Source organism: Wallemia mellicola (assembly GCF_000263375.1).
Source record: "Wallemia mellicola CBS 633.66 unplaced genomic scaffold WALSEscaffold_5, whole genome shotgun sequence".
Taxonomy (NCBI): Eukaryota; Fungi; Basidiomycota; class Wallemiomycetes; order Wallemiales; family Wallemiaceae; genus Wallemia; species Wallemia mellicola.
Window position 1 is genome coordinate 260281 of NW_006531962.1, and position 26156 is coordinate 286436.

General features: G+C 39.4%; 13 protein-coding genes across 13 annotated transcripts; 7 read left to right on the forward strand and 6 right to left on the reverse strand.

Moving 5' to 3' along the window:
- The first annotated feature begins 376 nt into the window (after window positions 1–376).
- WALSEDRAFT_59864 (putative methionine permease) lies at window positions 377–1969 on the forward strand. Its single transcript, XM_006957241.1, has 3 exons — window positions 377–477; window positions 524–845; window positions 889–1969. The coding sequence occupies exons 1-3, from the start codon at window positions 421–423 to the stop codon at window positions 1839–1841; spliced, it is 1332 nt and encodes a 443-aa protein (XP_006957303.1). The 5' UTR covers window positions 377–420; the 3' UTR covers window positions 1842–1969.
- A 1578-nt stretch (window positions 1970–3547) lies between these two features.
- On the reverse strand, window positions 3548–4541 carry WALSEDRAFT_59865 (hypothetical protein). The gene is made up of 4 exons (XM_006957242.1): window positions 4244–4541; window positions 4019–4182; window positions 3717–3969; window positions 3548–3665 (listed from the first exon to the last, which is right to left on the reverse strand). The coding sequence occupies exons 2-3, from the start codon at window positions 4056–4058 to the stop codon at window positions 3761–3763; spliced, it is 249 nt and encodes an 82-aa protein (XP_006957304.1). The 5' UTR covers window positions 4059–4182; window positions 4244–4541; the 3' UTR covers window positions 3548–3665; window positions 3717–3760.
- A 1095-nt stretch (window positions 4542–5636) lies between these two features.
- WALSEDRAFT_31844 (hypothetical protein) lies at window positions 5637–9653 on the reverse strand. Its single transcript, XM_006957243.1, has 10 exons — window positions 9282–9653; window positions 9034–9233; window positions 7238–8987; window positions 7130–7190; window positions 6971–7080; window positions 6809–6921; window positions 6659–6764; window positions 6431–6611; window positions 6245–6379; window positions 5637–6201 (listed from the first exon to the last, which is right to left on the reverse strand). The coding sequence occupies exons 1-10, from the start codon at window positions 9519–9521 to the stop codon at window positions 5684–5686; spliced, it is 3414 nt and encodes a 1137-aa protein (XP_006957305.1). The 5' UTR covers window positions 9522–9653; the 3' UTR covers window positions 5637–5683.
- A 402-nt stretch (window positions 9654–10055) lies between these two features.
- Window positions 10056–11119, forward strand: WALSEDRAFT_27897 (hypothetical protein; the record flags this gene model as incomplete). Its single annotated transcript, XM_006957244.1, has 4 exons — window positions 10056–10103; window positions 10146–10223; window positions 10274–10534; window positions 10583–11119. The coding sequence occupies 4 exons, from the start codon at window positions 10056–10058 to the stop codon at window positions 11117–11119; spliced, it is 924 nt and encodes a 307-aa protein (XP_006957306.1).
- Window positions 11120–11323: 204 nt separating this feature from the next.
- Window positions 11324–12981, reverse strand: WALSEDRAFT_50675 (MFS general substrate transporter; the record flags this gene model as incomplete). The annotated part of the gene is made up of 2 exons (XM_006957245.1): window positions 11324–12519; window positions 12567–12981. The coding sequence occupies 2 exons, from the start codon at window positions 12979–12981 to the stop codon at window positions 11324–11326; spliced, it is 1611 nt and encodes a 536-aa protein (XP_006957307.1).
- A 1158-nt stretch (window positions 12982–14139) lies between these two features.
- Window positions 14140–15651, forward strand: WALSEDRAFT_31846 (Di-copper centre-containing protein). Its single transcript, XM_006957246.1, has 3 exons — window positions 14140–14580; window positions 14626–15096; window positions 15144–15651. The coding sequence occupies exons 1-3, from the start codon at window positions 14162–14164 to the stop codon at window positions 15508–15510; spliced, it is 1257 nt and encodes a 418-aa protein (XP_006957308.1). The 5' UTR covers window positions 14140–14161; the 3' UTR covers window positions 15511–15651.
- A 31-nt stretch (window positions 15652–15682) lies between these two features.
- On the reverse strand, window positions 15683–16216 carry WALSEDRAFT_68087 (replication factor A protein 3; the record flags this gene model as incomplete). Its single annotated transcript, XM_006957247.1, has 3 exons — window positions 15683–15876; window positions 15909–16011; window positions 16064–16216. The coding sequence occupies 3 exons, from the start codon at window positions 16214–16216 to the stop codon at window positions 15797–15799; spliced, it is 336 nt and encodes a 111-aa protein (XP_006957309.1). The 3' UTR covers window positions 15683–15796.
- On the forward strand, window positions 16196–17953 carry WALSEDRAFT_59866 (hypothetical protein). Its single transcript, XM_006957248.1, has 4 exons — window positions 16196–16527; window positions 16573–16625; window positions 16674–16895; window positions 16947–17953. Exons 1-4 carry the CDS (start codon window positions 16242–16244, stop codon window positions 17901–17903), a joined length of 1518 nt encoding a protein of 505 aa, XP_006957310.1. The 5' UTR covers window positions 16196–16241; the 3' UTR covers window positions 17904–17953.
- A 25-nt stretch (window positions 17954–17978) lies between these two features.
- On the reverse strand, window positions 17979–18332 carry WALSEDRAFT_63278 (hypothetical protein; the record flags this gene model as incomplete). The annotated part of the gene is made up of 1 exon (XM_006957249.1): window positions 17979–18332. One exon carries the CDS (start codon window positions 18330–18332, stop codon window positions 17979–17981), a length of 354 nt encoding a protein of 117 aa, XP_006957311.1.
- Window positions 18333–18988: 656 nt separating this feature from the next.
- Window positions 18989–19783, reverse strand: WALSEDRAFT_59867 (putative ubiquitin-conjugating enzyme E2). The gene is made up of 3 exons (XM_006957250.1): window positions 19706–19783; window positions 19406–19652; window positions 18989–19360 (listed from the first exon to the last, which is right to left on the reverse strand). The coding sequence occupies exons 1-3, from the start codon at window positions 19736–19738 to the stop codon at window positions 19182–19184; spliced, it is 459 nt and encodes a 152-aa protein (XP_006957312.1). The 5' UTR covers window positions 19739–19783; the 3' UTR covers window positions 18989–19181.
- Window positions 19784–19797: 14 nt separating this feature from the next.
- On the forward strand, window positions 19798–21663 carry WALSEDRAFT_56819 (hypothetical protein; the record flags this gene model as incomplete). Its single annotated transcript, XM_006957251.1, has 6 exons — window positions 19798–20016; window positions 20052–21033; window positions 21086–21127; window positions 21174–21227; window positions 21275–21319; window positions 21368–21663. 6 exons carry the CDS (start codon window positions 19798–19800, stop codon window positions 21640–21642), a joined length of 1617 nt encoding a protein of 538 aa, XP_006957313.1. The 3' UTR covers window positions 21643–21663.
- A 319-nt stretch (window positions 21664–21982) lies between these two features.
- WALSEDRAFT_53928 (hypothetical protein) lies at window positions 21983–23659 on the forward strand. Its single transcript, XM_006957252.1, has 4 exons — window positions 21983–22336; window positions 22382–22511; window positions 22566–22602; window positions 22647–23659. Exons 1-4 carry the CDS (start codon window positions 22169–22171, stop codon window positions 23539–23541), a joined length of 1230 nt encoding a protein of 409 aa, XP_006957314.1. The 5' UTR covers window positions 21983–22168; the 3' UTR covers window positions 23542–23659.
- Window positions 23660–23798: 139 nt separating this feature from the next.
- WALSEDRAFT_16517 (peroxisomal copper amine oxidase) lies at window positions 23799–26117 on the forward strand (the record flags this gene model as incomplete). The annotated part of the gene is made up of 7 exons (XM_006957100.1): window positions 23799–23999; window positions 24082–24339; window positions 24384–24532; window positions 24647–24677; window positions 24723–24802; window positions 24848–24990; window positions 25039–26117. 7 exons carry the CDS (start codon window positions 23799–23801, stop codon window positions 26115–26117), a joined length of 1941 nt encoding a protein of 646 aa, XP_006957162.1.
- Between the last annotated feature and the right edge of the window lie 39 nt (window positions 26118–26156).

The window sequence follows — 26156 nt, forward strand, 5'->3', positions numbered from 1 at the left end:
AATTGAAACTAAGTGAAAGCGGACATATCGTGATGGTCGTGGCAGAAACTTACCAGGTTGAGCCTGTTGTAGGTTCTTGAGGAGTTCAAGAGATTAAAGTGGTCGCAATATCATCTTGATGTAACTATTTTCTGTCATCATTCTCAGGAACAATTTGCAATGAGTTAGTAAATTCTAATTAAGTACATAGATATTTGACTTTTTTTTCTTTTTGTTATGAACTCTAAATCGGTAGACTCAAAGATTGCTGAGAGTGCTTCACTAAAATTGAGTGATAAAGATACTGGATCAAGCTCAAATCAATATCAATATGGTTTAACTTCTGCAATATTCATTATAGTAAACTCTATTATCGGATCTGGCATCTTTTCAACACCTGCATCAGTTTACAAACATGCAGGTTCTGTTGGTTTGTCGTTGATGCTTTGGCTAGTTGGAGGATTTGTATCATTGTGTGGGTCATTGATGGCGTTAGAGGTGGGCCCGCTAGACATTCTTTCTGTACACAGTACTAATTCTGCAGTTTGGCACCGGTATACCTGTTTCAGGTGGATTGAAGAATTATTTGGAACGCTCAATACCAAATAGGCGTCTCCTAGGAACTTGCTTTTACATTTTCTACTGTACCTTTTTGCAAGTTTCAACATCTTCTGCGATATCATTCGCCAACTACATTCTCCTTGCGGCAGGACAGGAAGTCACGACATGGAAGATGCGTGGTATCGCCATTGCAAGTGTCTCATTTGCTGTTTTGATATTTGCTTTCTTTCCAAGGGCGGCGATGTATACAAACAATGTGTTTGGTGCTATTAAGATCATTATGCTTTTATTCGTTATTTTCACAGGTATGTTTAGGTAAGGCTACACTATTAAGTTCACCGAAATTAGGATTTGCAGCATTAGGAGGTCACATTAAGCTTGAGGAAAAACCTGACAATTTTGACCCTAAAACTTTATTCCACGGCACAAAAACAAACGCTTACGACATTTCAACGGCGCTGTTGAACTGTATCTTCTCATATCAAGGATATGATCAGGTAAACGCAATTCTCTCTGAGGTCAGGAATCCAGCTAGAACACTCAAAATTGCCATGCCAGTAGCAATGGCGATTGTTACTACACTGAACATACTGGCAAATGTAGCTTACTTTGCTGGTGTGTCAATTGCTCAGTTTCGTGATAATGGCGTAACCGTAGCTGGGTCCCTCTTCCTCAACGTTTTCGGTGACAAAGCCGGAAATCAAGTTCTACCTGTTCTAGTCGCATTATCAGCTTTAGGCCATCTCATTTCAATGTCAAAATCTATTTCGGTCGTTTTGCAGGTGCTCGCTAAGGAGGATGTGCTCATATTTAATGACATTTTCACAACTAGCAAACCGTTTGGAAGCCCACTGGCCGGTCTTTGTGTTGTGTGGGCGGTAACTGTCATATTCGTTTGTGCTCCACCTCCAGGTGACGCATACGACTTCGTGGTTTCGTTAACTTCGTATCCCTACACTCTAATGCTCTTTTTTTGTGCGGTGGGAGCGTTCAAGTTGCGTTATTTCGATAAGGACTGGGATCCGCCGTATAGAGCTCCAATCGTTGGACTCATTTTATTCATTCTTGCCTGTCTATTCTTACTCATCGCACCCTTCATCCCCCCTGAAGAAAATAACTCAAGTCTCCCTTATTATTTATCTTCCGTGGTTTCGTTATCAATTACTATGCTTGGTGTTGTTTGGTACTTTCTCAAATTCGTTCTTGTACCGTTTCTGTTTCGCTACAAACTTGTTCCTATCTATAAAGACCTCACAGATGGGTCACGGATGATACGATATAAGCGCATTAGCAAGGAATAATTGTAGAGTTTTGTAATATATTTGTTTAGGCCTGTATTCATTGGATACCTAAATGATCAATATCTTCCCCTCTAAGAATAAGTTTACTGGCTATGGTATGAATAAGCATGACGCTTATATATATATATATTCTTTTGATAGCTATTTAAGCGATGTTGTAAATTTGCAAGATTCTAAAGTAATTTTGACCACTCGAAGCGATCTTTCTGTAGCAGTATTGATAAATACCACTGCAAAATTCGTCGCTCTCTTTCGACAGTTCTTTCCATTCTTCGATTTACTATAGACTTCACTGCGCTCAGCGTACGGTCTCGATTCATATGAAGGTTATCCTCTGGTAGAGGTTAGCGATTAGAATATTGTATATAATGATTCACTTTTCTGCGTCGACATTTGTCAACTTTGACTTTGAGAGAATTCTACTGAAAGGGTAATATCTAAACTAGAGTTGGTTTCTGCTAAAATGATGCTTCATATAGATCACTAAATATAAATAAACATGGTAGTGACAAACCAACGAGACTTCCAAATAAATTTTACGATATTAAAACACTTAATTTTAATTTTAATTTATATTGATATATTATTTTATACATTTTACTTGCTTCTGAGATGGCAATTTATACTACAACAGCATCTCTGTCATCCTGTTTTTCTTTTTTTATTGCATCGGCGTTGATGTATAAATTAGCAGTCGTATCAGACGAATTAAACAGTATAGACAGTAGACTTACGTTCTTTCTATACCTTCCATTTTATAACTTGATTATGAGATCGCATCATCATCAGCAGTGTAGTATATTCCAAACGAACCATCAAAAGATAGCATTTGGCAATGATGAGTGCGAAGCTTCTAAATCTGAAAGGATGTTTAGAAACATTACATGTAGTTTGTAAAACATTTTAATCTCAGTTTTGTGATCTGATTATCAATAACATTATCTGTCAACTGTCGCGCATACGATGTATTGATAATTGCAGCTAACCTATTGTGATCCTTTAGTTTTAAAATACTCTACGTGTTAATTTACCACAGTTCGTCAAATCATATTTAGTCGACGCTCAAATATCCAGTGTATGCCATTCTACTATATTTTCATACAAGAATGACTAACAGACAAGAGATAGAAGCTACCATAGAGTTAAACTCTTTAATGACTCAAAATGAAGATGTGCACTCGTTGTAGAGATGATAGGAGGATTTGTGTGTATTTGAAGGTACCGTGGTGTTTTAAAAATATAAGAGAATAAATATTGATGAATATATATTGTACAATTTTAGTTATTTTAGTACACCTTCCATCATCATAGTCATTGTTTCATGCTGCCACTTTTTACTTTATATTTCAGCGTAGTGACGTTCCTGGTTACTATGACTAGGTTACTATGATTATTTTACTCTGGTGCAATAGGTTAGGTGCCAGTGAGATTCGTCTGATTGTCTTGATTGGCTTGTTGAATACAATCGATGTGTAATGCGTAATATTGTCTTACTATTGCACTTCTGTTCCTGATCGTCGTATACTCGTCCTGCGAAATTTTGCGGTAATATTGTTATTTCTGGTGTCTGACATTTAATGCTTGATGTGAACATCCCAATGACTACCCGAACTTCTATGTTGTAGTCTATAGTTGTAATTGTTCTTTAAGCATCATAACGTGGTTTAAGATTGATACCAAGTATTAGATGTATTAATTATGTTTGTCCTTCCTTCAAGTATCTTCTCTATCATTTTTTCTTGTCTATAAGTTGTAATCGTGTAATCTAATCGATTACAGTGAGTTTAACTGGTGAATTAATTGAGTTGTACCATCAGGGATGAACTTTGTGATAGGAATTAACAGCTTAACACCTAACTGCTAGGAAAGACGTACGTGTCTTAATCCCTTATATATATTTCCTGAGGGTTCACCACATTTCATGTAATTGATATTCTGATTTGTGCTACTATCCCTAACGAACAAGCGTTGTAGTTATAGATTAATCTTGTGAGATGATAGATCATGTCATTAAGAGATCTTCCACCATGTCTAGAAGAGTTGCTGTTGGAAAGAGATGTTTTTGCTTCGCTGTGAACCGACCTAATGTTGATACAATCTAAGGTCTCTTCCAAAGCTGCAACAGTTCCTAAGAGATGTTGTAAGTCTACCTTTCTGTGAGCTATACTCAGACTCGCCAGTGATATCCAACGCTTCAAGAGTCACATAAAATGGCATATTACTTTATTGTGAAATGTAATAGATACATACGTATGTATCCGCCACCTTCTGCCACCTTAATTGCAATTGAATTAAAGTTGAAGAAATTCTGTACCAAAATTATTGGTCTAAGCTTGTCTACCTGTCAATTGACATTAGTGAGGTTGTTCTGCAACAGGTACCCACCTAACAACATTACTTACTGTTTTGCATGAAAGAGATAGCTCTATGTAATTGTAATTGTGCTTTTTTGAGCCTGAGATGTTGGTCATAGCAGATAAAGAAGGAAGAGGTGGAAGTATCGTCATAAATAGTCAAGTTAGGACCTTCCTAAAAGGGAAATGAATGTTTAGCATGGGATTTTAAACGCATTAGTCCGCTGGAAGTAGCTGCGCTCTTTAGAACACATTCCACCTTCTAAAGAATTTCCCGTTCCCTGCTGCTTCTCGAGTCTAGCTGTGGCCTATAAATGTCGAACAAAGATCAGAAATCGATATATATATAAGCGAGATAGAGAGCATTAGCAATAAATAGGAGCTAAAAAGCTGAAATAATCTCACATCTATCGATATCTAGACTAAAATCTGTCCCAAAAACGAAGGTGATCAGATAATAGCTAGATCGGCGCAGCCTCCTGAATATCCTGTGACTACAGGGCACATTTCGCCCTTTGAGAATGTGTTGTACGTGCTGGATTTGCTAAGCTTGCTCCATTCCTGGCTGAGGCTCGATCTGGCTGTAGTTGTAGCACCTAAGATGGTGTGATCTATAAGAGCTACGAAAGCGACAACAGCACAGGGAAGTCATAAGTTTATAGTATATACTAAAACTTTCTCATTAGACTTTGTATCAGATTTTGTATGCGATAATTATAAGATGAATGTATAAATGTACCATTAAATCATCAGAGAATAGCCAAATAGTAAAGCTTTACCTAACAAGCAAAATTGATTTGTTTAAAGTGAAAACATTAGCATGCGATAGTCATCTTATTCTTTCGAACACGAAAACACTAAATGAGAAAAGCCGATGGTGATCATTGAGGTCTTCTGGTTAATTACCATCAGATCGTACTCAGTATTAATGTGAACTTGTTCTTATTCCATAGAACATACTTTGAGACTTTTGAACCGCTTTCTCATTGTACTTCGCCAGCCATGTTAATATGATTAGCAAGTTTCTCAGCTTCCTATCAATTATTACACAAGTAACTTGTAATTGCATAAAATATTGATAAATCCTTACTCCAAAGTCACTTTAATAACACCTAATTCATATTTCATTCCTGTACACACCAGCCTAACATATCTCCAGCACATCAAAAGCAACATAGTCCGGGGTATAGACATTGTGTATTGTAGCAACTAGCCATCTTCTAGTTTGTTTTTTATGACAGTTGCTACTATATTGAAGGAAGAATCTAGCTGCTATCATGTGTTTGTAGAAGTTCGTTCATCATTATTAGAAAGCGGTATACAGAAACTATTATATAATATAACTGACATCATTCCATTCTGAATAATCCTGTCTCAAATTAATTTTTGATTGGAAGAAACGAAAGTAACTGTAACTGTAACTGTAATTTGAATTGTTTTGTGTATTTATTTTATGTTTTATAAAATTTTACAACAAGAATTTAGAGTTTAATGCCATGGATCCCTATGTGCTTGTCTTTCATTATTAAATATAGGTGCTGTTGACTGTACGATCGGGAATGAATTTTGCGATGGTATTCCAGAGCTTACTACCTGACTGACAGAAGGGAAAATTGTAGGTATGGTAGCAAATGATCCTGTAGCAGCGGCCTGACTTTGTTGCTGTGGTGGGATTTTAACTTCATACGGTGTCGGTGTCGGTGTTGTTGATATCTGGTTGTTCGTTGTGGTTGTTGCATTTGCAGGTGGTCTCCAATTCAATCTTCTTCCTTCGCTGTATATGTCATCTAAAACGTCTTCCAATCTACCGTCCTTTTCAAATGCTTTATACATTTTGTATAAAAGTAACGCGGCTCTTGCATCTTCAATAGAGTCGTGTGTGTCTAGTTGTATATCTTGCTTGAGAAGGAACCAACTGAGAAATCTTAATGATAGCTTCCTATGACTGTCTTTCTTTTGGTACAGTGCCACGGTATCTATTATCTGATTGCGTGGAACAAACAAGTCTAGATCACGTTAAATTTATTCAAGTTCTATTAAGCGACTCACTTATAATTCTAAAGTCTTGGGATAAACCATGCCCAATAAATATACATCCCATGTCGACTAGCAACCGAAGCTTGCGATAAGCTGCTTTGAGAGGAACAAGTGTGTGTCTTGAAGTACTAGGCTCAAGGTCACCATCTGAGTGTAATGTTAGGTAAGTGAACGCGTTGTGAATAACTTAAAACTCACGTATAATACCAGAGAACTCGGTCAAGTAATCAACAACTGGTTCACTTGTATGTATGTAGTCATCAATGAACGGTTTTTGATCCAGATCTCCTTCTCCTCTCAAAACTGAAACACGAGCTAGTGATAGTTTCGACGGTTTTATGACAGATCTTGACCCATCCGATCTAAATTCTATTTCTTCCTGGAATTTATCATAAGATTAGAAATATTTCGATTAAATTTACTTACTCTATCCATTGAAACAAATTCTGCATCGATAGCAACAAGAGAACCGGGTTTTGGTAATTCTTCTTCGCTCAAAACCTGATGCTTGATAAGTTTAGGATCACGGTTCCTATAATAATTAATAAGAAACTTTTGATCTACCAGATAGCTTACCAAGAGATAGACAAGTCATGACAAAGAATAGTTGGATCAATCTTCTGGTTAAGTGCAGTGAAATTGACACACTTGTCTACGTTCTTCCTTTCGTAATAGATGACAGATGGAATCTAAAAGGAAATAATGAGTTTGAGAAATCAAGATTATCAATGTACGCACTTTCCACTCAGAGAAAGAGAGAGCTTCGACTGGACTAACGTTGCGAACGAGGAAGTCATTAAATATATACCAAGGACTCTTAGAATTATCATCCAATTCATCATCTGATACTGGAACGATATTAGAAGTTAAGTTGTGGTATTAAATGTAATAACCTACTTTTGACAATTGAAACAAGATGATTGGAGTCGTGATCTGGATATATTTGTGCAATAACAGCCTTTGAATTAAAGTGTTAAAATAGGCAGTCACTAGTCAATGTCTTACCTTTAAACTGTAAATAGCCATATCACCATCATATTTATCTTGATCAGTAACAACTTGAACATTATCGCTTGTTCTTTTAATACCAAATTCAAATGGTAAAAAGTATTCAGGTTTTGGATTATATGGTGACTCTCCTGGTCTTCTAGCAGGATTGAGCCAAATGTCCAAGTTCTCCTTGGAATGTACACCAGCGTTTATTGACAAAACTGCAGGGAATTGTGAATCAAATGTTGAGACTATGCGGCGCGAGTGTAATGGTACGAATTGTTTCGTAACTGGACAAACATGTTTCGTTAGAGTGTCGCGTATGATTGAGGCGCAAAGTATGGAACCAAAGTCTACCGGTAATGGTACTTCATTCGATAATGTCTTCCTTGGATACATGAATTCAATGACGTGAGTGACACCCTTTCTCACTGAACGTGATCCACATCCATCGGTACACATTGAGACAGATAAAGACTCTATGCCCAAAAGTTGAGATATAGGACTCATATTTCCATTATTGCAGATCTGAGGACTAGGCTGAAATGTCCAGCTTTCGACTGACATTTGTTCAAGTAAGAACCTATTGAAACTTTGAATCATGTTTCCATAAGGAGCGTTATGATTTCCACTTATATCAGCGTCCAGAATGCCTAAAGCTTTTGCCTGTGGGAAACTCGATAATGCTCTAGAGAAGTTGGCAGATTGACAATTGACACCTTTTCCATTTTCTAACATCCTAAACAAAAAGCCAGATTCGGTCAATAAACAATTATCCTTTAGATCTGGTAAAGTTGTTTGTGATGTAGCGACAGCCCTAATTGGTTTTATATGATGAAGTATTTGAAGTAATGCATTAGTATATGAATTTGCTATGTGTGTTTCTAATCCAGAATATGGTGTTTTGTTGTAGAAGCCAAAATCGAAATCTTCTATACCGAATTTGGAGTATTTTATTTCAACTTTGCGATAATGCTTTGGCATATTTGCAACGTCGCTTATGTCCAACTCAAGGTTTTCAACACGTGATTCCAAACGAGGACGGTTATTGACACCACCATTCTTAAGATTATCTCTAATCTGTTCAGAAATAAATTTTGGTTCATCAGATTGACGACCACCAATCCTATTCCTACCGCTTCTACCTGCTTTTCGAGAGGGTGTGAGATTGCGTTTACCCTTATTTTCTGGTGGATTCTGAGCATGGGCTGGAAATATATCGGTTCGTAATCCTTTCATGACAGATATTGGTATTGGAGTTGGTGGGTTGAACATAGGAGATGAATCTGGTAGGGGCATATGTAACGGCATTGAAGACAACAATGGTGTGTCATAATATGGTAAGCCAATACTATTAAGAGGTGTTCTATCATTCCAATCTATACGTGGTGGGGTTTGTACCTCTGACGGCCAATCCAGCTGTATACCTTCGAAAGCGTTGAAATTTTCAGGTTGACCCGGTTCAAGATCTGTCCAGATATGAATTGAGCCGTCTGCATCACCAAAAGCTAGATGGTTACCAGTAGTCGAAACAGCCATCGATGTCACATATGAGGATATATCGAGCATATGATAAGTTCCAGTTGATGTACTAAGATCTGTGACGTGGAACTGACCTTGTAAATCCGATATAAAGACTGAAGTCGATACACGTGGATGTATCTTGACGAAAGACGGACCACTTGGGAATGAGACTGGTGGCAAAGGACGCATCATTCTCGCGTCGTAAACTTTTACAAGTGGTTCGGGAACGACTCTGCCAAATCTGTCGTGACATGTTAGCAAAGTGAATTCGACAAAAAGTATCGTACCTAGTTGTACAACCCCAACTGAGAAGGATATTACCAGTGGATTCTATACCGAGTAAACCATCTTTATGAGGTTGGATGTGCTGCATGGCTGCCTTTGATACCCTAGTATCTCTTATTTGGACATTACCGCTGACATCACCACAAACGACAGAAGAACGAGGACCAGGCTTAAGGAAACGAATAGGTTCTGGTACTTCAATCTGAGATGGAAAAAATTAAAATTGTTAATATAATGTAAATAAACGCACTTTTCTAACCAAACTACCTGAGTTGGTATTTAAGACTAGCAAATCGAGCTGATTACCACCAGCAACGACTTCCGATGAACCAGGGGACATAGACATAGCTTCCAAGCTAGACCTTGGTTCCTCTACCATCCATTTACCGATAGCTGATCTCTTTGTACCTTTCACGCCATTCAAGCCTAAAGTAACGATACCCCTATCGTCGAGACACAACTCCTTTACGGGGCTATTCCTGTGTGCCATATAGGAGGTGTATCTTTCGCCATCTAAACCATATAGTGAGCAAACCTGGCCGTGTGAGTTTCCACTCCAGAGCAATTCGCTGTAAGGATCAAAAGACAAACTAGTGATAGATGACGGTATAGTCGTATAACCAGGTAAAATCGTTCTCGATTGCCAGTTCGCAGCCATTTCAGATGGCTTGACTTGGTGGTCAAGTATCAACGAGATGAAGAGAAGGATGAGAGATTAGAAGATGGAGTATGGAATTAGAGATTTATTATATGCTAGAAAATATACAAAATTGTCTGGCTAAACGTACTGACAGCAGTGATACGTTGTTTTGCTATGACGCTTGATAGGCGTATAATGAGATTTAAACGTTTTGATAGGTTTATACAACGGTGTGTTATCATCATCAGCTACAAATTACATTAAAAGCTTATATGATAAGCTAGTTTGTATTATACATTCAGAAGTTACTTTTTGTACAATGAAGTTATTTAGCAGCTAAAAAAATACCAATAAAACTAAATTATACTTTCTCTACCAACTACAATGACCTTCTCATTCGGATTTCAACTCGATGACGATAATCAAGGCGTCGTGAGTGTGCTTTATATAGTTAGCACAACTTATACGCAATAGACTACGAATACTACGACTATTGACACCAACGTCGATGAGAGTTTGCATCCATGGACTGATATCAAAGTAGAAGATTTGGTACGTTTCCTTAGTTCTGTCGCTTAGCTTATCTGATGAAGGCTATATAGATCTCACAACTTCCTCCTTTATTGTCTTATTCCTCTGTTGATATACCGCACTCTTCAATCACACCAATAGCACGAAGAGATTTATTCGATGCACGCTTTCAATTGATAGACGCAGACGAGGACCAAGCTATCATCAGTGGTGACAGTGACCTTATTCCAGGAAAGTATGAGGGTGGCTTGAAAACCTGGGAGTGTTCAGTAGATTTAGTTCAACATTTACACCAATGTCAATACGATTTTAGGGAAAAGAAGCTTTTAGAGGTGGGTATAACATATAGTTACATATATAGATGACTCATATTTGGCTAGATTGGATGTGGAACTAGCTTACCATCTCTCTATGCTTATCGAAGCATGTTGGAACAATCAGGGCCGAAAAATGCAGTTATTCATTTTCAGGATTACAACTTACAGACAATACAACTCGTCACATTCCCAAATATCTTTTTGACCTGGTATATTACACAGTTTAACAAAGGCCCTGAAGGAGAGATAGAAATTAACGAGACTATCATAGAGCAATTCAAACAACATTTGCGGGACGTCAATATAGAATTGCGCTTTTCATACGGCGCTTGGAAGGCTATAAATGAGCATTATGATTATATTTTCACCAGCGAAACGGTATATAGAACAGCATCTATTCCAACACTAGTAGAACTCATAGAATCATCGACTCATAAAGATACAATTACACTTATTGCTTCAAAATCTGTTTACTTTGGCGTAGGTGGCGGTGTACGCGAGTTTAGTGATTATGTTACAAGTAAAGGTCACTCAGTAGACCCTGCCTGGAGTAGTAAAGGTTCAGGGGTAGTACGACATATTCTCAGCTTCAAATTATAGAACTCTAAAGACACACAAATAAATTGTAGAAAAGATACACATCGGTAAAAACCTCATTTGCATACGGCGGGATATGTTAGTAGTATTAATGAAAGAGAATTAATGAAATCTATATGTACGTGCGTGAAAAGTGAGAGGTTGGTCATTATGTACAGATCTTTGTAAAAAATGCGCGAAAATTTGTGTGCTTGTGAATGTTTTTAATTAGTTACTTGAAGAGCGTGATTGCTTCTCAACATCAGAAGTCTGAGTTTCCATTTTCTGTGCGATACCAGTCTGGCCTGAGGCATATTGTGATCTTGCTCTAATAGACTCTCCTTTGAAGAAGAGGATAAATGGCAATGGTGCACATAAACATCCGATGATCGCAAGCATGGTGCAAGCATACTGAAGGCCCATACCGTTAAACATGTAAGTTGCGAAGAGTGGGAAACTAGCTGCAAATAAGTTACGCATGAAACCTTGTGCAGCAACGGCAGAGGATGAGAATTCACCGTATGAGTCCGCGAGGTAGTTGTATACCGCAAGGAAAATATGGTATATACCCAAGATGATTGGAGTGAGTGCGATAATTGGGACAATGTAGTGGATGTTTGGGAATAGTGTCCATCCATACCAGAACATACCTACAGGAAGAAGGATCGCACCAACTTGAGCACCGTAAAGTCTAGCTTCTGGGACAGGAACACCACCGTTCTTGACTGTTGCCTTTTGGTAGAGATGGTCTTGCAAGAAATTTGTTGCAAAACCTAAAAAGGTACCGAAAGCCAAACTGATATATGGGAATCCTTGTTGACCGACATTCCATCCATGGTTATTTTGGAAAGTAAGGGGAATGCAAGAGAAGAAAAGGAAAATGATACCCCATGCGAATGAAATCCAGATAGAGAAGAAGAGAACGACTGGTTCCTTGACGAGAAGCATGAGAGCACGGGTAGATGAGTTGTGGAGAAGTGTTTTGAAAGAATCAGCTTCTAGTTCAGATGGTGCTCTGAATGAGTCGTCGCCTGTCTCTTGTCTCATCTTCTTTGCACGTCTGGCAAGAAGAACGGCACCACGGGTTTCTTTGAGAAGGAAACATTCGAGAACGAGCAAAGTAAAGTTGGCAATCAATTGGATCCATTCAATCCATCTCCATCCGAGTTTCAAGTCTATCCAACCGGAGTAAATTGGAGCGGCAATGGTACCGAAAACAGCAGCCCATGTGAACAATGACATAGGACCTGCACGCTCGTGGGTTCTCCAAATATCGGAGAGCGTACCACCGACCATTGTAGTACCAGCAGCACCAAAGCAACCGGAGAAGAATCTACCAATGATAGCAGTCCAGATATTTTGTGCGAAACCAAGTTGGAAGAAGAAAGCGACGAAACATGCGTAGTTAACGAGATAGATAGGATCTGATGAAGTTGATAAGTGGAGGTAACAAAATGGAGGTATGACTTACTTCTTCCGATATACTCAGATAATGGTGCAAGGAATAACGGTACAAGTGCAAATGAGGCGTTGAACACAAACATACCAACTTGACCCACTTCCGCACTAACGCCGAATTCGGCAGTCATATCATTTATACCTACAGAATAGGCAGATGTTGCTAAACCGATAAAAAGCGTCATGAGACAGAGTAAGATAGTCGTAACCCATTTGCGAATGTTGCTCCAATTCTCTGGATTCTCTGGATCGTTGTCTTCGAACCTAACTATTATAACTTTCTTTTCTCTAGAGTCGACATCGTCTTCATCTGCTAAATGTGGTTCAGAAGCGCGTCTTCCGTTGTCTACAGGATGTTCAACGTGTTCTGATGTTTTGTCTTGAGGGAAGATCGTTGTCGGAATGTTTGATTTTTTTAAACCTGACATAGTTGTTGATTATAAAGAAGTTCAAAAACGTTTAAGTTTTTTATACGACGATTTTGGTAGGCAGTTCTGCTTAAGGAAAAGTTGAGCTTATCCTAAGATTGTGAGTTTCCTTTTTTGGAAAGCAAACTAAATGACAGTCTGGAATTAAAAATGTTGGAACTCCAGATGCTCCTCTTTGTAGAAAAAATGGAGAGCCTGGAGGAACACATGGAGATCTTAGATCAAATCACTCAAATTTGCTTATCGGAGATGTAATTTATATTGCGAAATTCCTGATACTATTGCGAATACAGTCATGTAATTTCCTACGTACAATATATATCTTTTTTAGGAATTCCATAGCTCCGAGGAGATTCTCTCCGCTAAATGTCTGTTCCTGTGAGCTCAAATCTTTTGATCAGTCGATGGATCCGGTTAAACAAAGCAAGATAATGAACGTTCAATTACCCCTTTCAGACTTGCTATATAGGGAATAGCTTATCTTCAAGAAATCGGTGAAATCTAAGCGGACAAAAGAGTTCTACAGTAATTTTTTACAACTAAGTGACGTATGTTTGTCACAAAAGATATATATTCACTGATGATACAACTTGAACTATACTAAAATCTATAGGTGGTCCGCATTTCTCCACTACAATCCACACTTCTCCGCTTGAAACTGCAGAAACCGTTTAATCGTTTACGCACTGGACCCTTAGAGCTCCGTCGCTAAAAAATAATTTCTCGGCCTAGCAAATTCTCTAGAAATTTTCAATTCATAGATTATTTTTTCTTACAATACGCGTGACTGACATTCAGCTGAATTCAAGTTATGTGAATCAGCGGACAGTAATATGATAAAAGACTGATTATGTCCGCGAGATATGTGATGTTTATAGATATTTCAGTGAGTATCGAGTTTGACAGCTCGCTAAAATATGGCTTCAGGAGTTTATCACTATAAAAATAGTACTCCTATTACGGATACCGAACTGATATTGAGCGGATATTAAAGATATAATGTAGTAACTGTACAATTATGTTTTATCATTTCTATTTTCGTATCTTTTGAGACATATGTAGGAGACACCCAGCTGTCAGTCATACTGCATTTAGCAAGTCAAGTAATGCCCGGTATCAGAAGCCTAAAATGGGAGAATAAATCGTCTTTTTACTTTTAACAATAACATCGAACACTTAGATGAAGTTTTCTGCACTTTCAGTCACTGCACTCGTCGCAGTAACAAACGCGTCACCATTGAGCTTCCGTGGTTTATTTGGTGGTGACGATAAGCACAAGCACGATGAAGCGCTTTACTTACTTGGTCACTCAGAAAAGACAAAGGACTACAAGGTTTTCTCAGAGGCTGACAACGTACCATCAGACGTCATACTAGACCATTACCCATTACCTAACTGCAAGGATGGCGTTAAAGAAAGAAAGAACTGGGCACACTTATCATACGATGAACGTAAAAACTTTGTCGATGCTTTCAAGTGTCTTCGTTCAAAAGAATCCTGGAACTTGGACAACTATATGATGTCAGATCGTTTAGCTGACTTCATCAGAATTCATCAATGGCCTGGTGCTGACATTCACTGGGTTGCCTCCTTCTTACCGTCAGTGTTTTGAGACAATTTGAAACATACTAATGATATTTTTAGATGGCATCGTGGATTTACTTTGATTTATGAACAACAACTCCAAGAATGTGGTTTGGAAGGCACATTACCATACTGGGCGTGGGAGAACGACTACGCAGATGTAACACAATCCGCTGTTTGGGACGGTGACATGGATGCTGGTTTAGGTTCTTTTGGACACACCGATGAAAGCTTACCATTGAACGCTTCATTAATCACTGATGGTGCTATTGCTGATTACGAGATCACTTACCCATGGCCACACAAAATTGGTAGACGTCTTCGTAGCAACTTTGCACCAAATACACCAAACATCGCCGGTGAATACTTTGAACGCGGTAGATCACCAGAATGGATCAAATATTACCAATCATTTGATAACTACCTTAACTTCTCCACACTCTTGGAAGGTTATGACCCATTGGATGCACGCGCGGACTGGCCTAGCTCACACGGTTCTGCTCACTTGCTCACTGGTGGTGACATGGCAACGTAAGTTGAGCTTTGATCCGAAATTCAATATCTAACTAATAAAACAGTGGTGATGTTAATAACACAAGTCCAGCAGATGTACTTTTCTTCTTGCACCACGCAAACGTCGACAGGCACTGGATGGCATGGCAATTGCAAGATCCTGAGAACCGTTTATATCAATACGAAGGTAACACTCAGTATGATTTCCAAACTGGTATCAGAGGTGGTGTAAAGGCAACACTCGACCAAAACCTCTACTATGGTGATGTACCAGGTCAACAAGGTATTGCAATCAAGCACCTTATGGACTTAGAGAACAGCTGGTGTACCACCTACACAGACCTTGACAAAGTAGTACCAAAGTTCTGGGAAGCACGTACAGATGCTTTCTCGGGTCCTGGCCAACTAGATGAAGCTGCCGTTAATAAGTAATAGGCTTGAACTTAGGAAACCGGACAAAGGAAATTTGATATCTTTTAATTTTTCTAATACGCAGGATTTATTTTACTCTAATTACTTTAATAAGAAAAGGACAATAATGGACTATAAAAATCTTTCTTTCTTATCTTAATTAATTGTTTATTTATTGGTTTTACAATCTTTTGTTTGTCTTATGTAGGCCAATATGAAAGGGGAAGTATAATGAGCATTTCAAGATGGCTTTCCAGTATATATTTAGTATAAGTCAATAAATAATCATACAGTCATTGTTACATTCTCAAAAGATATCTTTATGTTTCAACATGGCTTCTATGACTTTATCAACCACGCTGAGATCTGCAAGAGTTGATGGGTTAGCTAGTAGTTCGTGAGCTTACCAAAGCACTCACCCAGGTCATTCCCGAGGGGTATACTCGTGTATTCTGTGAGAGCAATCTCAGATTGGACTTTGCCGATAATTTCAAAGAAGGTAGCCTGACTATAATCACTCTCCTATTGATAAACGCGTTAGATTATAAGAGTAACGCGTATTATAATATCCCACTCTATTCATTGTGACTGATATCTGACCTCCATCTGTGGATTCAACCATAGCGATATTATCGCTAATTTTTAAAACTTTACCAACGATTCTGACGGTATTTCCAATAAAATATTTTAGATTTGTGCTATTTGCGTAGATTGTGTGTACGTCCATCTCGAGAGTAAATCGACAAGAGAGAATGGTACGGGGGCTGAAGGAATTTAGCGAGCCCCTAGAAGCGGTAGAGGATAAGGTTAATAACTCTACCACTAGAGCAGATATTGAGCGGATATCGTCCAGATTAAGTGAATATTCCCGCGAGGCTAGCGCCATATTAGCCAAACTCGAGAATGACAGCAAAGCAATAGACGAGCATTACAGCGGCTTAAAACTAGAGGCTTTAAAGAAGAGAAAAAGAGAGGATGAAGAATCTTCAACTGCACAGGCTAGTGCGACGACATCGAGTTCTACGCCGACCGGACAAAGTGCGTATATTTAATAAGGAAATGCACCATTAATTGTATCTCCAGATCTAACCCAGACAACACTCAACCCTTTCAAATTAAAGATACAAACTAATAAGGTGTGATATCCAGCCACACATTCTTCACTATTTTAACACGCTATACAGCCAAAGAGAACATTATCCTTTGACTTACCTTCTACCTCCCAGTTACCACGTCCTGCTCGTACAAAGCCACTCCCTCCAACGCCAAAAACGCAGGACATCGTGAATGATGATTTCGTAGATAAGAAGCCAGCATCACAAACACAGATTAGTACATTTTATAGCTCAATTGAACCCTATTTGAGACCACTGGGTGAGGATGACTTGATGTTCTTGTCCGCAAAGGTAGGAAATTTTACAAATTTCTTGAATACACAACTGACTTAGTATATGTAGGGTGACGAAGTGACTCCGTACACAATTCCACCTCTAGGCAGACCCTACCTTAGCGTTTGGGAAGCTGAAGATGCTGGTTTACCATTTACATCAATTGATCAACCCAGTATACCCCCATTGCCCAGGCCTACATTGACTGCTCAGGATATGTCAGACGATAGTCTCATTAATGAAGATTTCAGTCTAGGTGCACTCAGTGAAAGATTAGTTTCCGCTTTGTTACCAATCAACAAGCCGACAGAGGAATACACGAACGAAACACAAGATGTCACAACAGATAAAGTTGCAGTAGGAATGCTTGATGACTCTCTAAGGAGAGAGCTTATCAGTATAGGTATATTAAATGAGGGTGATTTGGGACCTACACAACCAATTGATGATGAGATAAGTGTGCAACTCGCGCATCTACAAAATATTCTTCAAGTACAATCTCAAATGAATACTTCTCGTCGTTTACATCTATTAGGACGAGCTAAAGAGAGAATGGCTGCGCAGGAATATATAACACTTCTTACAGATGTAGAAAAAACGATAGAAGCTGGTTGGGCAAAGCGACAAAAGCAATTAACAAGAATAAAAAAGAAAAAGACGGAAAAGGCAGCACAAATTGCTCAACAGCAAGCTGCTAAAAAGACTGGGAAATTACCACCACCTACTTCAGGCAGTAGCACACCAATAACTCAGAGTAATTCAAATGCAGATCTAATGTCAGATTTAGGTGAAAGTGTTAAACGTGCTATTGAATGTCGTAACTTGTTAATTCAAAATGTTGGTAAACCTTTAATGCAGGAGAATGAGTTACATCCAGGTAAATATTTTGGATTAAAAGAACAAGAAGCTGGTGCGATAGTCGCGAATATACGTGATTCAGTTGATATATCAGAGAAAGAGCCAAGTATGGCACCTGAAGAAGAAGATGAAGATATTCCAATCGTAGAGGGTGTAAGATTACGATAAAAGTAAACCGATAAATGCTGAATGTATTAAATATATATAAGATGCTATTTAAAAAAAATAAAGCGCATGTAATGATTAAAAACCGGCTAAACAATCGGTTTCATCAAATGTGACGCCCCAGGTGGATTGAGAGACGAAGGAGCAGTCGGTAGTTTGTGATCTATTTGTTGAATTTGTCTTTGTCTTCTTAGAACGGGTACATTTGAAATCGACGGTGGTGGTTTGAGGTAAAAGTAAACCTAGTTGTATGGTGGTAGGAATTGACTCGGGTTTTCTATCATATTGATTCTTATTCCAAGTAGTTGCAATAGTAGGAGGGCTTTGAGAGAATTTAACTTTCTTTGGTGGTGAATTTGGGCGTGAAGGTTGTTGTAGGCAGGTTGTCGTATAGTATGTGGGCGTATAAGGAGGATAACTGAGTATTGACATAATTCTTTAGTGTATATAGATTCTAGATAAGTGTGTAGTTCTGCATATAGGTCAAAAACGCCCAGATTGAACGTTCATAAACTTACGGCTTAACAAACTACTAAACGCAGTCGTTATATTGTAGTTTAATTATCGTCAACCATCTTGAACGGTACACTATATACTATCGTCTGCTACTCTTCTATATTTTTTCCTCTGGTCGTTACTCAAAACAAATTCTGATTTGCTGCTCGGATTTTCAAGGCGAGGGTAAAAATTTTAATCGCTCAAATAGGAAACTAACCGTTTGAGAAGTGAAGTTTTAGTAATTAATATATAATTATTTTATGATATATATAGCTAAATACTATTTTTGGATTGGCTGTGGCAATACGTCATATGAATGCATAGACGAGCAAATGTGATGGCTATTGATGCATACATAATCAGCATAATGTGATGTCTATACTGGGTAAGATTCGATAACAAAAAATTTGATTAATTATCATCATCTCAATTTCGTCATAGGTGTAGTAGGATTACACCTTAGACCTTACATTCATGAGTGATTTTAAGATACAGCCACACGAAGCAACGGTGAGTTTAGAGTTACATTGAGACCTCAACTAAGTTATTTCACAGACAAATGATCCAAATGGACCAAGGAAATCAATCTATGAGGTATTTATAGGAGTATCCATAAAGTTGAAATGTACTAAATAGACATAGGAACACCCTACAACTCTCAAGCACCCTTCCAGGGATCCTCATATACCTTCAAAGGATAAAGTAGACAATCTCGAACAACCGTTATCAAGAGAAGAATTACAGAAGCGTACAAAGGAGTTAAACGAGTGATAAATTGTATACTTATAACGACTCAGCGTACAACGCTGTCCATTCTTTACTGACTGCTTTGGCTGCTTGCTCGTCTGTCTTGTAATGCTCTGCGACGTCATTCGCTAAAGGATCGTCTGGATTAGGGGAGGATAGCAGCGCTTGTATAGAAAGTAAGACAGTTCTGATTTGCAAAGCAGGCGACCATTTATCTGAGTGCGTCAGCTGATCGCTAGTGATGTAAAGACTATACCCACCCTTTAAGATGTCCAAACAGATCCTTCCCAATTTGTCTATATTAGGATGGTAGATCTTGGTTAAAAACCTAACTTTTGGTGGTTCCATAGGGTATGATGACGGCAACCAGAGTTCTAGCTTGAAGATACCCTTTTCAAAGGGTGAACCATCTGGACCTTGTATAGAAACATCAAAGTATCTGATATCCTCTTCTGAGGGTATGGCTTGTATTCCTTCAGGTGCATCTACTTGGAGACGCTCTGCTTCCTAAACAAGGGGAGATGATGAGAGATAAGCCTATGACATGCTTATATACACACTTTTAATATACGTTTTGGTAATCCCGCTGACATATCGATGATGGTCGTTGCTCAACAAGCGATTCTTGAACATCTACCACCAAGATCTAAAGATGGGTGGTACAATTATAAACAGCAACGACAAATCTAAGATAAAAAATCAATTGAAGCTAAACTCGCATGGTCAGAACTACAAAATATTGACTGCAACTATCGCAAGGGTTTTCTACGCTTATCCAAACCCAGACAGCTGGAATTATACTGGTTTAGCGGGTGCTTTAGCTATAGTAAAGGGTGATAGAAGTGTCAGCTTTCAACTAGTCGATTTGGAGGTAAGCTCATCATCACCTTACACTTTCCTGCACAGCTCACACCTCAAAAGGGTACGAAAGGCGCTGTATCTTGGCAACATGAACTTCCTAATGAACTTGTATATGTTATGGATCAATCAAACTTCCATTCTTTCAACGGCGATGAATGTATGATCGGCATACAGTTCTCAGCTGAAGGAGAAGCCGCAGACTTCTATAGAAAAGTCAACAAAGTCAGAAAGCAGAAGAAACCATCAAAGAAAGAGGAAAAAGAGAGAGTCAAGAGGGAAGAAGATGAGAAGGAGAAAGCAACACAAGCAGAAGCTGCTAACTCAGCGGCGTCTCTACAAGCTCCACCTTCACCAGCTCCTTCAAAGGATAGCGGCAAGAAATCCAAGCGTTTCTCCACCCGTTTGTCTCTTGGTTCGTCATCTGGCAAAGATAAAGACGGTAAAATCAACAAAAATCTCATCAGTGCACCTAAGTCTGATTCATTCAAGCATGTTGGGCACCTTGGTTTCTCCAGTGAGGGCTTTTCTATGCGCGGTATAGATCCATCTTGGCAAGCACTGCTTGACCAACTCAACCAAAAGGGCTTCTCACAGAAAGACATCGAGAAACATGGTGATTTCATTAAAGAATTTGTTGAGAATAAAGGTGGACCTGAGCAATCGCAGCCAAAGAAGAAGGCACCACCTCCGCCAACAACGCGACGAAAGCAGGCACCAGCGATTGATGGTACTGTTACAGCAGCTCAGAAGCCTGCACATGCACCACCGCCACCTCCTATGGCTGCTCCTCCAGCTCCACCTCCAGTCGCGCCTCCAGCTCCGCCAGCACCTCCAGCACCTCCAGCACCAAGTCCACCAAGGAATATACCACCACCGGCTCCTGCCAAAGTGCCAGCACCGCCTGCTCCACCGGCTCCACCAATACCAACTCCCAAAGCAGCACCACCAGCACCACCAGCCCCACCTGTACCATCTACAGGTCCACCTGCTCCAACCTCAGCGCCAGTACCTCCATCAAGGCCAGCTCGTAGGTGTTTTCGTTTCCTTTACTTCACAGTGTACTAACGACACGTTTTTAGCGCCTGCTGCGGCTCCTCCTCCTCCTCCAGCTCCTCCTTCAGGTGAGTACATAGATTTTAACATAGATCCTGCTAATCTTTGCGGTAGCTGGCGTTCCACCACCACCACCACCACCACCACCGCCAGTACCATCAGCAGGAGGTGAGAAAACCCTTGTTCACTCGTTACTTATCTGACTTTCTCAATAGGTGCTCCTCCACCACCACCGGTACCATCAGCACCATCATCTCCATGTGAGTCAAATACTATGAGGATAGTTGTTAGTCTAACTGGATTTTTAGTACCACCTGCACAAGATGGCCGTTCAAACTTGTTAGCAAGTATACAGGGTAAGGGTGTGCATAATTTGAAGAAGACGGACAATGTAGCAGCAGGTACCGCCGGTGCAGCAGCAGGCGCAGGCGCTGCTGGAGCGTCTATGGCAACGAGCTCATCAGATGACCAACCTGAAGAATCCTCAAACGATCTAGCAAGTTCATTAGCTCAAGCACTTGCTACAAGAAAGGGTAATATGGGTGACAGTGATGATGATGAATCTGATGATGAATGGGACTAACAATAGACAATAATGATAGATGTAATAGCTAAATAGTTTTGAAAATTTTAATTTTACATGTAAAATATCTCGATAGGTCTGAAAATGTGATTCCAGCTAAATTCAGCTGTTAATTAAGAGAAACCGAAGTTACTTCTAGCGATTTCATATGCAATTGTCGTTGTTTATATGTTTATATCTGGAAAGTTATCGAACCGTATAGTATGTTTACAAATATGGAAGACAGTAGATAAAGCGCTCGACATAATTAGTTTCAGATAAGCTCAAATGGATAACAATTAATTGAATTACACAAATATGAATGTTTGTTTATTTCCACATCGATAGCGTGTTTGATAAGCAGTAAGTAGGGATATAGAGAGTATAATAGCTGAATAAGTTATAAAATAAAACTGGCTATCGTGACAACATCATAAAATAAATATTAAAACTCGTTCATCTGACTATTGCTTCTTTCAGCCCAACGTCCTCACACGGAGGTGTATAAGAGCTAGGCTGAGACTTCGCTTGTATTCGCACAACGGAGATGGCAAACTTATTCAATGACGATTTCGTTAAAGCCTTCGATTTTATGGGAATAAATGATTTGGACGATAACGACGATAGGAAGAATATCAACAACAGACAGTTTAGAGACATCTTCAAACCTCGTAACTCTGATAAACGTAGCTTAAGCTTACCAGATACCGCTAATGTCCGTTCTCTTACCAGTAAACATAGACTGCTAACAAACTATTAGACATTCAATAAAGCCGTATTCCCCTATTCATACGCATCAGAAAGCCAAAATACCACGTCTTCAACCCACAATCGTACTTTCAGCTACCCGTTCGTTAATACGGTCAAGCCAAAGCAAACCGATGCCAGGAGTGAGTGCACGAACGTGACATGTTTATCTACATTTACTAATATATATGGAACAGGTATTCTCAATAATCCATCTTTGGATAACCCACTCAAGTGAGTGTCTTCTTCTTTCGATGACCTCATTCATCTCCTAGCAGTACTACCAACGTATTTATACAAGGACTTTCACCACTTACAACTCCAGAGGACTTACAGAGAGCCGTCGAGCAATATGGAATGACTAGCAGTGCTAGAGTTATCATGCAACCAAACAAGAAAACCTGTAAAGGGTACGGTTTCGTACAATTTATAAACACTTATGAAGCTCAAAGAGCAATTATCGCACTCAACTGCAAAGGTATAAATGCTGCTTTTGCTAAACAAGAAAGTTTCACCGCCAGATTAAGAAGATTGGAGGATGAGGGATCAACCAACCTCTATTTATCGAATTTACCCTTAGATATGGACGACGGGAAGTTGTCTGTACTCTTTTACCCTGCAAATATACAATCACTGCGCGTCTTGAAGAATGAAAACGGGGAATCTCGGGGTGTAGGCTTTGTCAGGGTGAAGGATAGACAAACAGCTAGCTACTTCATAGACAAGCTACATGGTATCACGCTGTCAGGTTCTAGTCTTCCCCTTCAAGTTAGATTTGCCGACAGCCAGTCACAAAAAGACTTTAAGAAACTCGCCACGCGCAATAAACCAAGTCTTAAGACGAGTACAAGTTTGAGTGATATGTCAGCATCTCTTGAGAATGGCGCGGTTGAGAGTGCGTTCAATATTGGCTCATTAGACCAGTTTCAGCTTCAGATTCCACCACTGAAACATTCACATAGCTATGAATCATTTACGCGGATTCCACCGCCATTACATACGTCAGCATCACTCGAGGAACTTTTCACTACTGGGAATGCGAAAGTGAAGAGAAAACACTCATTTGATCCTTTCTCTGACGAGCTTTTTGACTTTAAATCATTCGGGCTATACCAAGGCAACAACTCACAGCCATCGATATCAAATTCAAATTCAAGTGCTAGTTTTCAATAAATCACACTGCATTCACATTGCATTTACTTGTCATTACGTTTGAATTGAGTTTCATTCTGCTAACATTACTAACTTATTACACTATTTCTGTACGACTTCTTGATTAACTGGCTTATCTAATCTATGAATGGACTATTTTTATTTTTTTATCTTTCTATCTTTTATCTTTCTATGAGTCGCCCTTGTGAGCTATTTTAGCCGTCGGTTATCTTATCACGTTAAATTAAGTCATCTTGGCTTTTGTCAATACAATCAAGATGCACCCATTAGATCCACTCACTAGAATTGAAATAGAACAGGCTACAGATGCTACGAAAGCCTTCGTCAAATTGGAGCAGGGCTTAAAGCCGCAGTCTTTACAGTTCAACACTGTCACTTTGATAGAGCCACCAAAGCAGCAAGTATTAGCCTGGTTAGGATATGAAGATAATGCTCCGCTTATCACACGTCAAGCGGAGGTAAGTAGCTTCCTTGCCACATGTTCAACTCTAACCGCATTAGGTTATCCTTCTCGATGGACAGACACAGACAGCTTGGGAGAGCGTCGTGGACTTGCCATCAAATATTTCGGAGGGGAAGTCCGTAAAAGAAGCCCACGTCACAAAGTGGAAATGTCTTGACAAAGATCAACAGCCAAGCTTGTTAGTTGAAGAACTCAATCAAGCGGAGAAATGGGCCAAATCTAACCCTAAGATTTTGGAAGCCGTCAAAGAAGTTGGCGTAGATCCAGAAATGCTCTTCTGCGACGGATGGTGTGTATCCATCGATGAGCGTTTCCCAGGAAGGCGTCTTCAGCAGGTAAGAAAATACTAGACTGCTTTATTTCTATTGAAACTTCTAAGTGTCTTATGTTTGCTCGTTCACGGCCTGGTGACTCGCTCTATGCGCATCCACTAGACTTTGTTCCCGTATTCGACAGCCATACAGGCGAGTTGCTCGCTTTGGACTTCCCTCCACTCAACGCTCAAGATGGCGAGCCGGCTCCGCCATCGTCTGCCAAAGGTAATGCCGAGAGACCACGTAAATTTAGATTCCCTCCTCCATCTACGAATCAGAATTACCTTCCTGAACAAATAAAGCAGGATGATCCTTCATTCAAACTCAGGGAAGGTCTTAAGCCGATTCATATAACTCAGGTGAGTTATGATGACTTTCATGAATATGTCTCACTTTTACAACAGCCTGAAGGTGTAAGTTACAACATTGAAGGTCGTGTTCTTAGATGGCAGAACTGGAGTCTGCATGTCGGTTTCAACTACCGGTGAGTGTATAACAACATTTAGTATAGTATCTAATGACATCTCAGCGATGGCCTTGTACTCAACAATGTTACATACGATGACAATGGTACTATAAGACCACTTTTCTATCGTTTGAGTATCGCCGAGATGGTTGTACCATACGGTATCACCAAGTTCCCGGGTCACAGAAAGCATGCATTCGACACAGGTGAGTGAGCGTTCAGTAATGAAATTTGATAATACTAACTCCAGACAGGTGAATATGGTATCGGTACACTCTCGAACAGTCTCTCGCTTGGTTGTGACTGCCTTGGGTCCATCAGCTATATGGACGCTGACTTCGTTAAACGCTCTGGTGAATCAAAGACAACAAAATCTGCTGTATGTATACATGAAGAGGATGCAGGCATTCTCCACAAGCATACAGACTTCCGTGATTTGAAAGTCCATGTTGCGCGTAATCGCAAATTGATTATATCCAATATCTGCACGGTTGCTAACTACGAGTATGGCTTCTATTGGTCATTTGGATTAGATGGGAACATTGAATTGGAAGTTAAATTGACTGGTATTGTTAACGTCACCGCAATGGGTCCAAACGAGCCACGTAATAAGCAAATTGAAACAGAGGTAGCACCGAGAATTGCTGCACCATTCCATCAGCATCTTTTTTCACTTCGCATTGATTCTATGATTGATGGACAAAAGAACCAGGTTGTCCAGACTGATATTATTCCGGATGAGGATGTCGTTGGAGGACCTACGAATTACTATGGTAACGGTTTCCACACCGAGAAAACCATATTCAAGAACAGCAAAGACGCAATTTCAGATTATGATGCAACCAAAGCACGTACCTGGACAATAGAGAATCCAAACAAAGAGCACTACTCTTCTGGAAATCAAGTAGGATATAAGATAATGTGCAATAATATGTCAACCATGTTTGCAAAGAAGGGATCAATGTTGTATAACAGAGCGCCATTTGCTAGACATGGTATTCACGTTACCAAGTATCAAGATAACACACTCTATCCTTCCGGTATGTACGTTAATCAATGTGAAGGTGGCGAACAATTCGCTTTATCAGATTGGATAGCAAAGGGTGATAATGTTCAAAATGAAGATATCGTAACTTGGTTAACATTTGGCGCTAACCATGTCGTTAGACCAGAAGATTGGCCTATTATGCCTGTTGAATCGGTCAAAGTACATCTCAAGCCTTCAAACTTCTTTGACAGGAATCCAGCTTTGGATGTTCCTTCAGTTAAAGATTCTAAGTCGCGGTTGGCTGAAGAAGCTGAAGCCACACAGGATTGCTGCAATAATAAATAATAAGTTTTCATATTTTTTAAAAGGATTTTATAAATACAA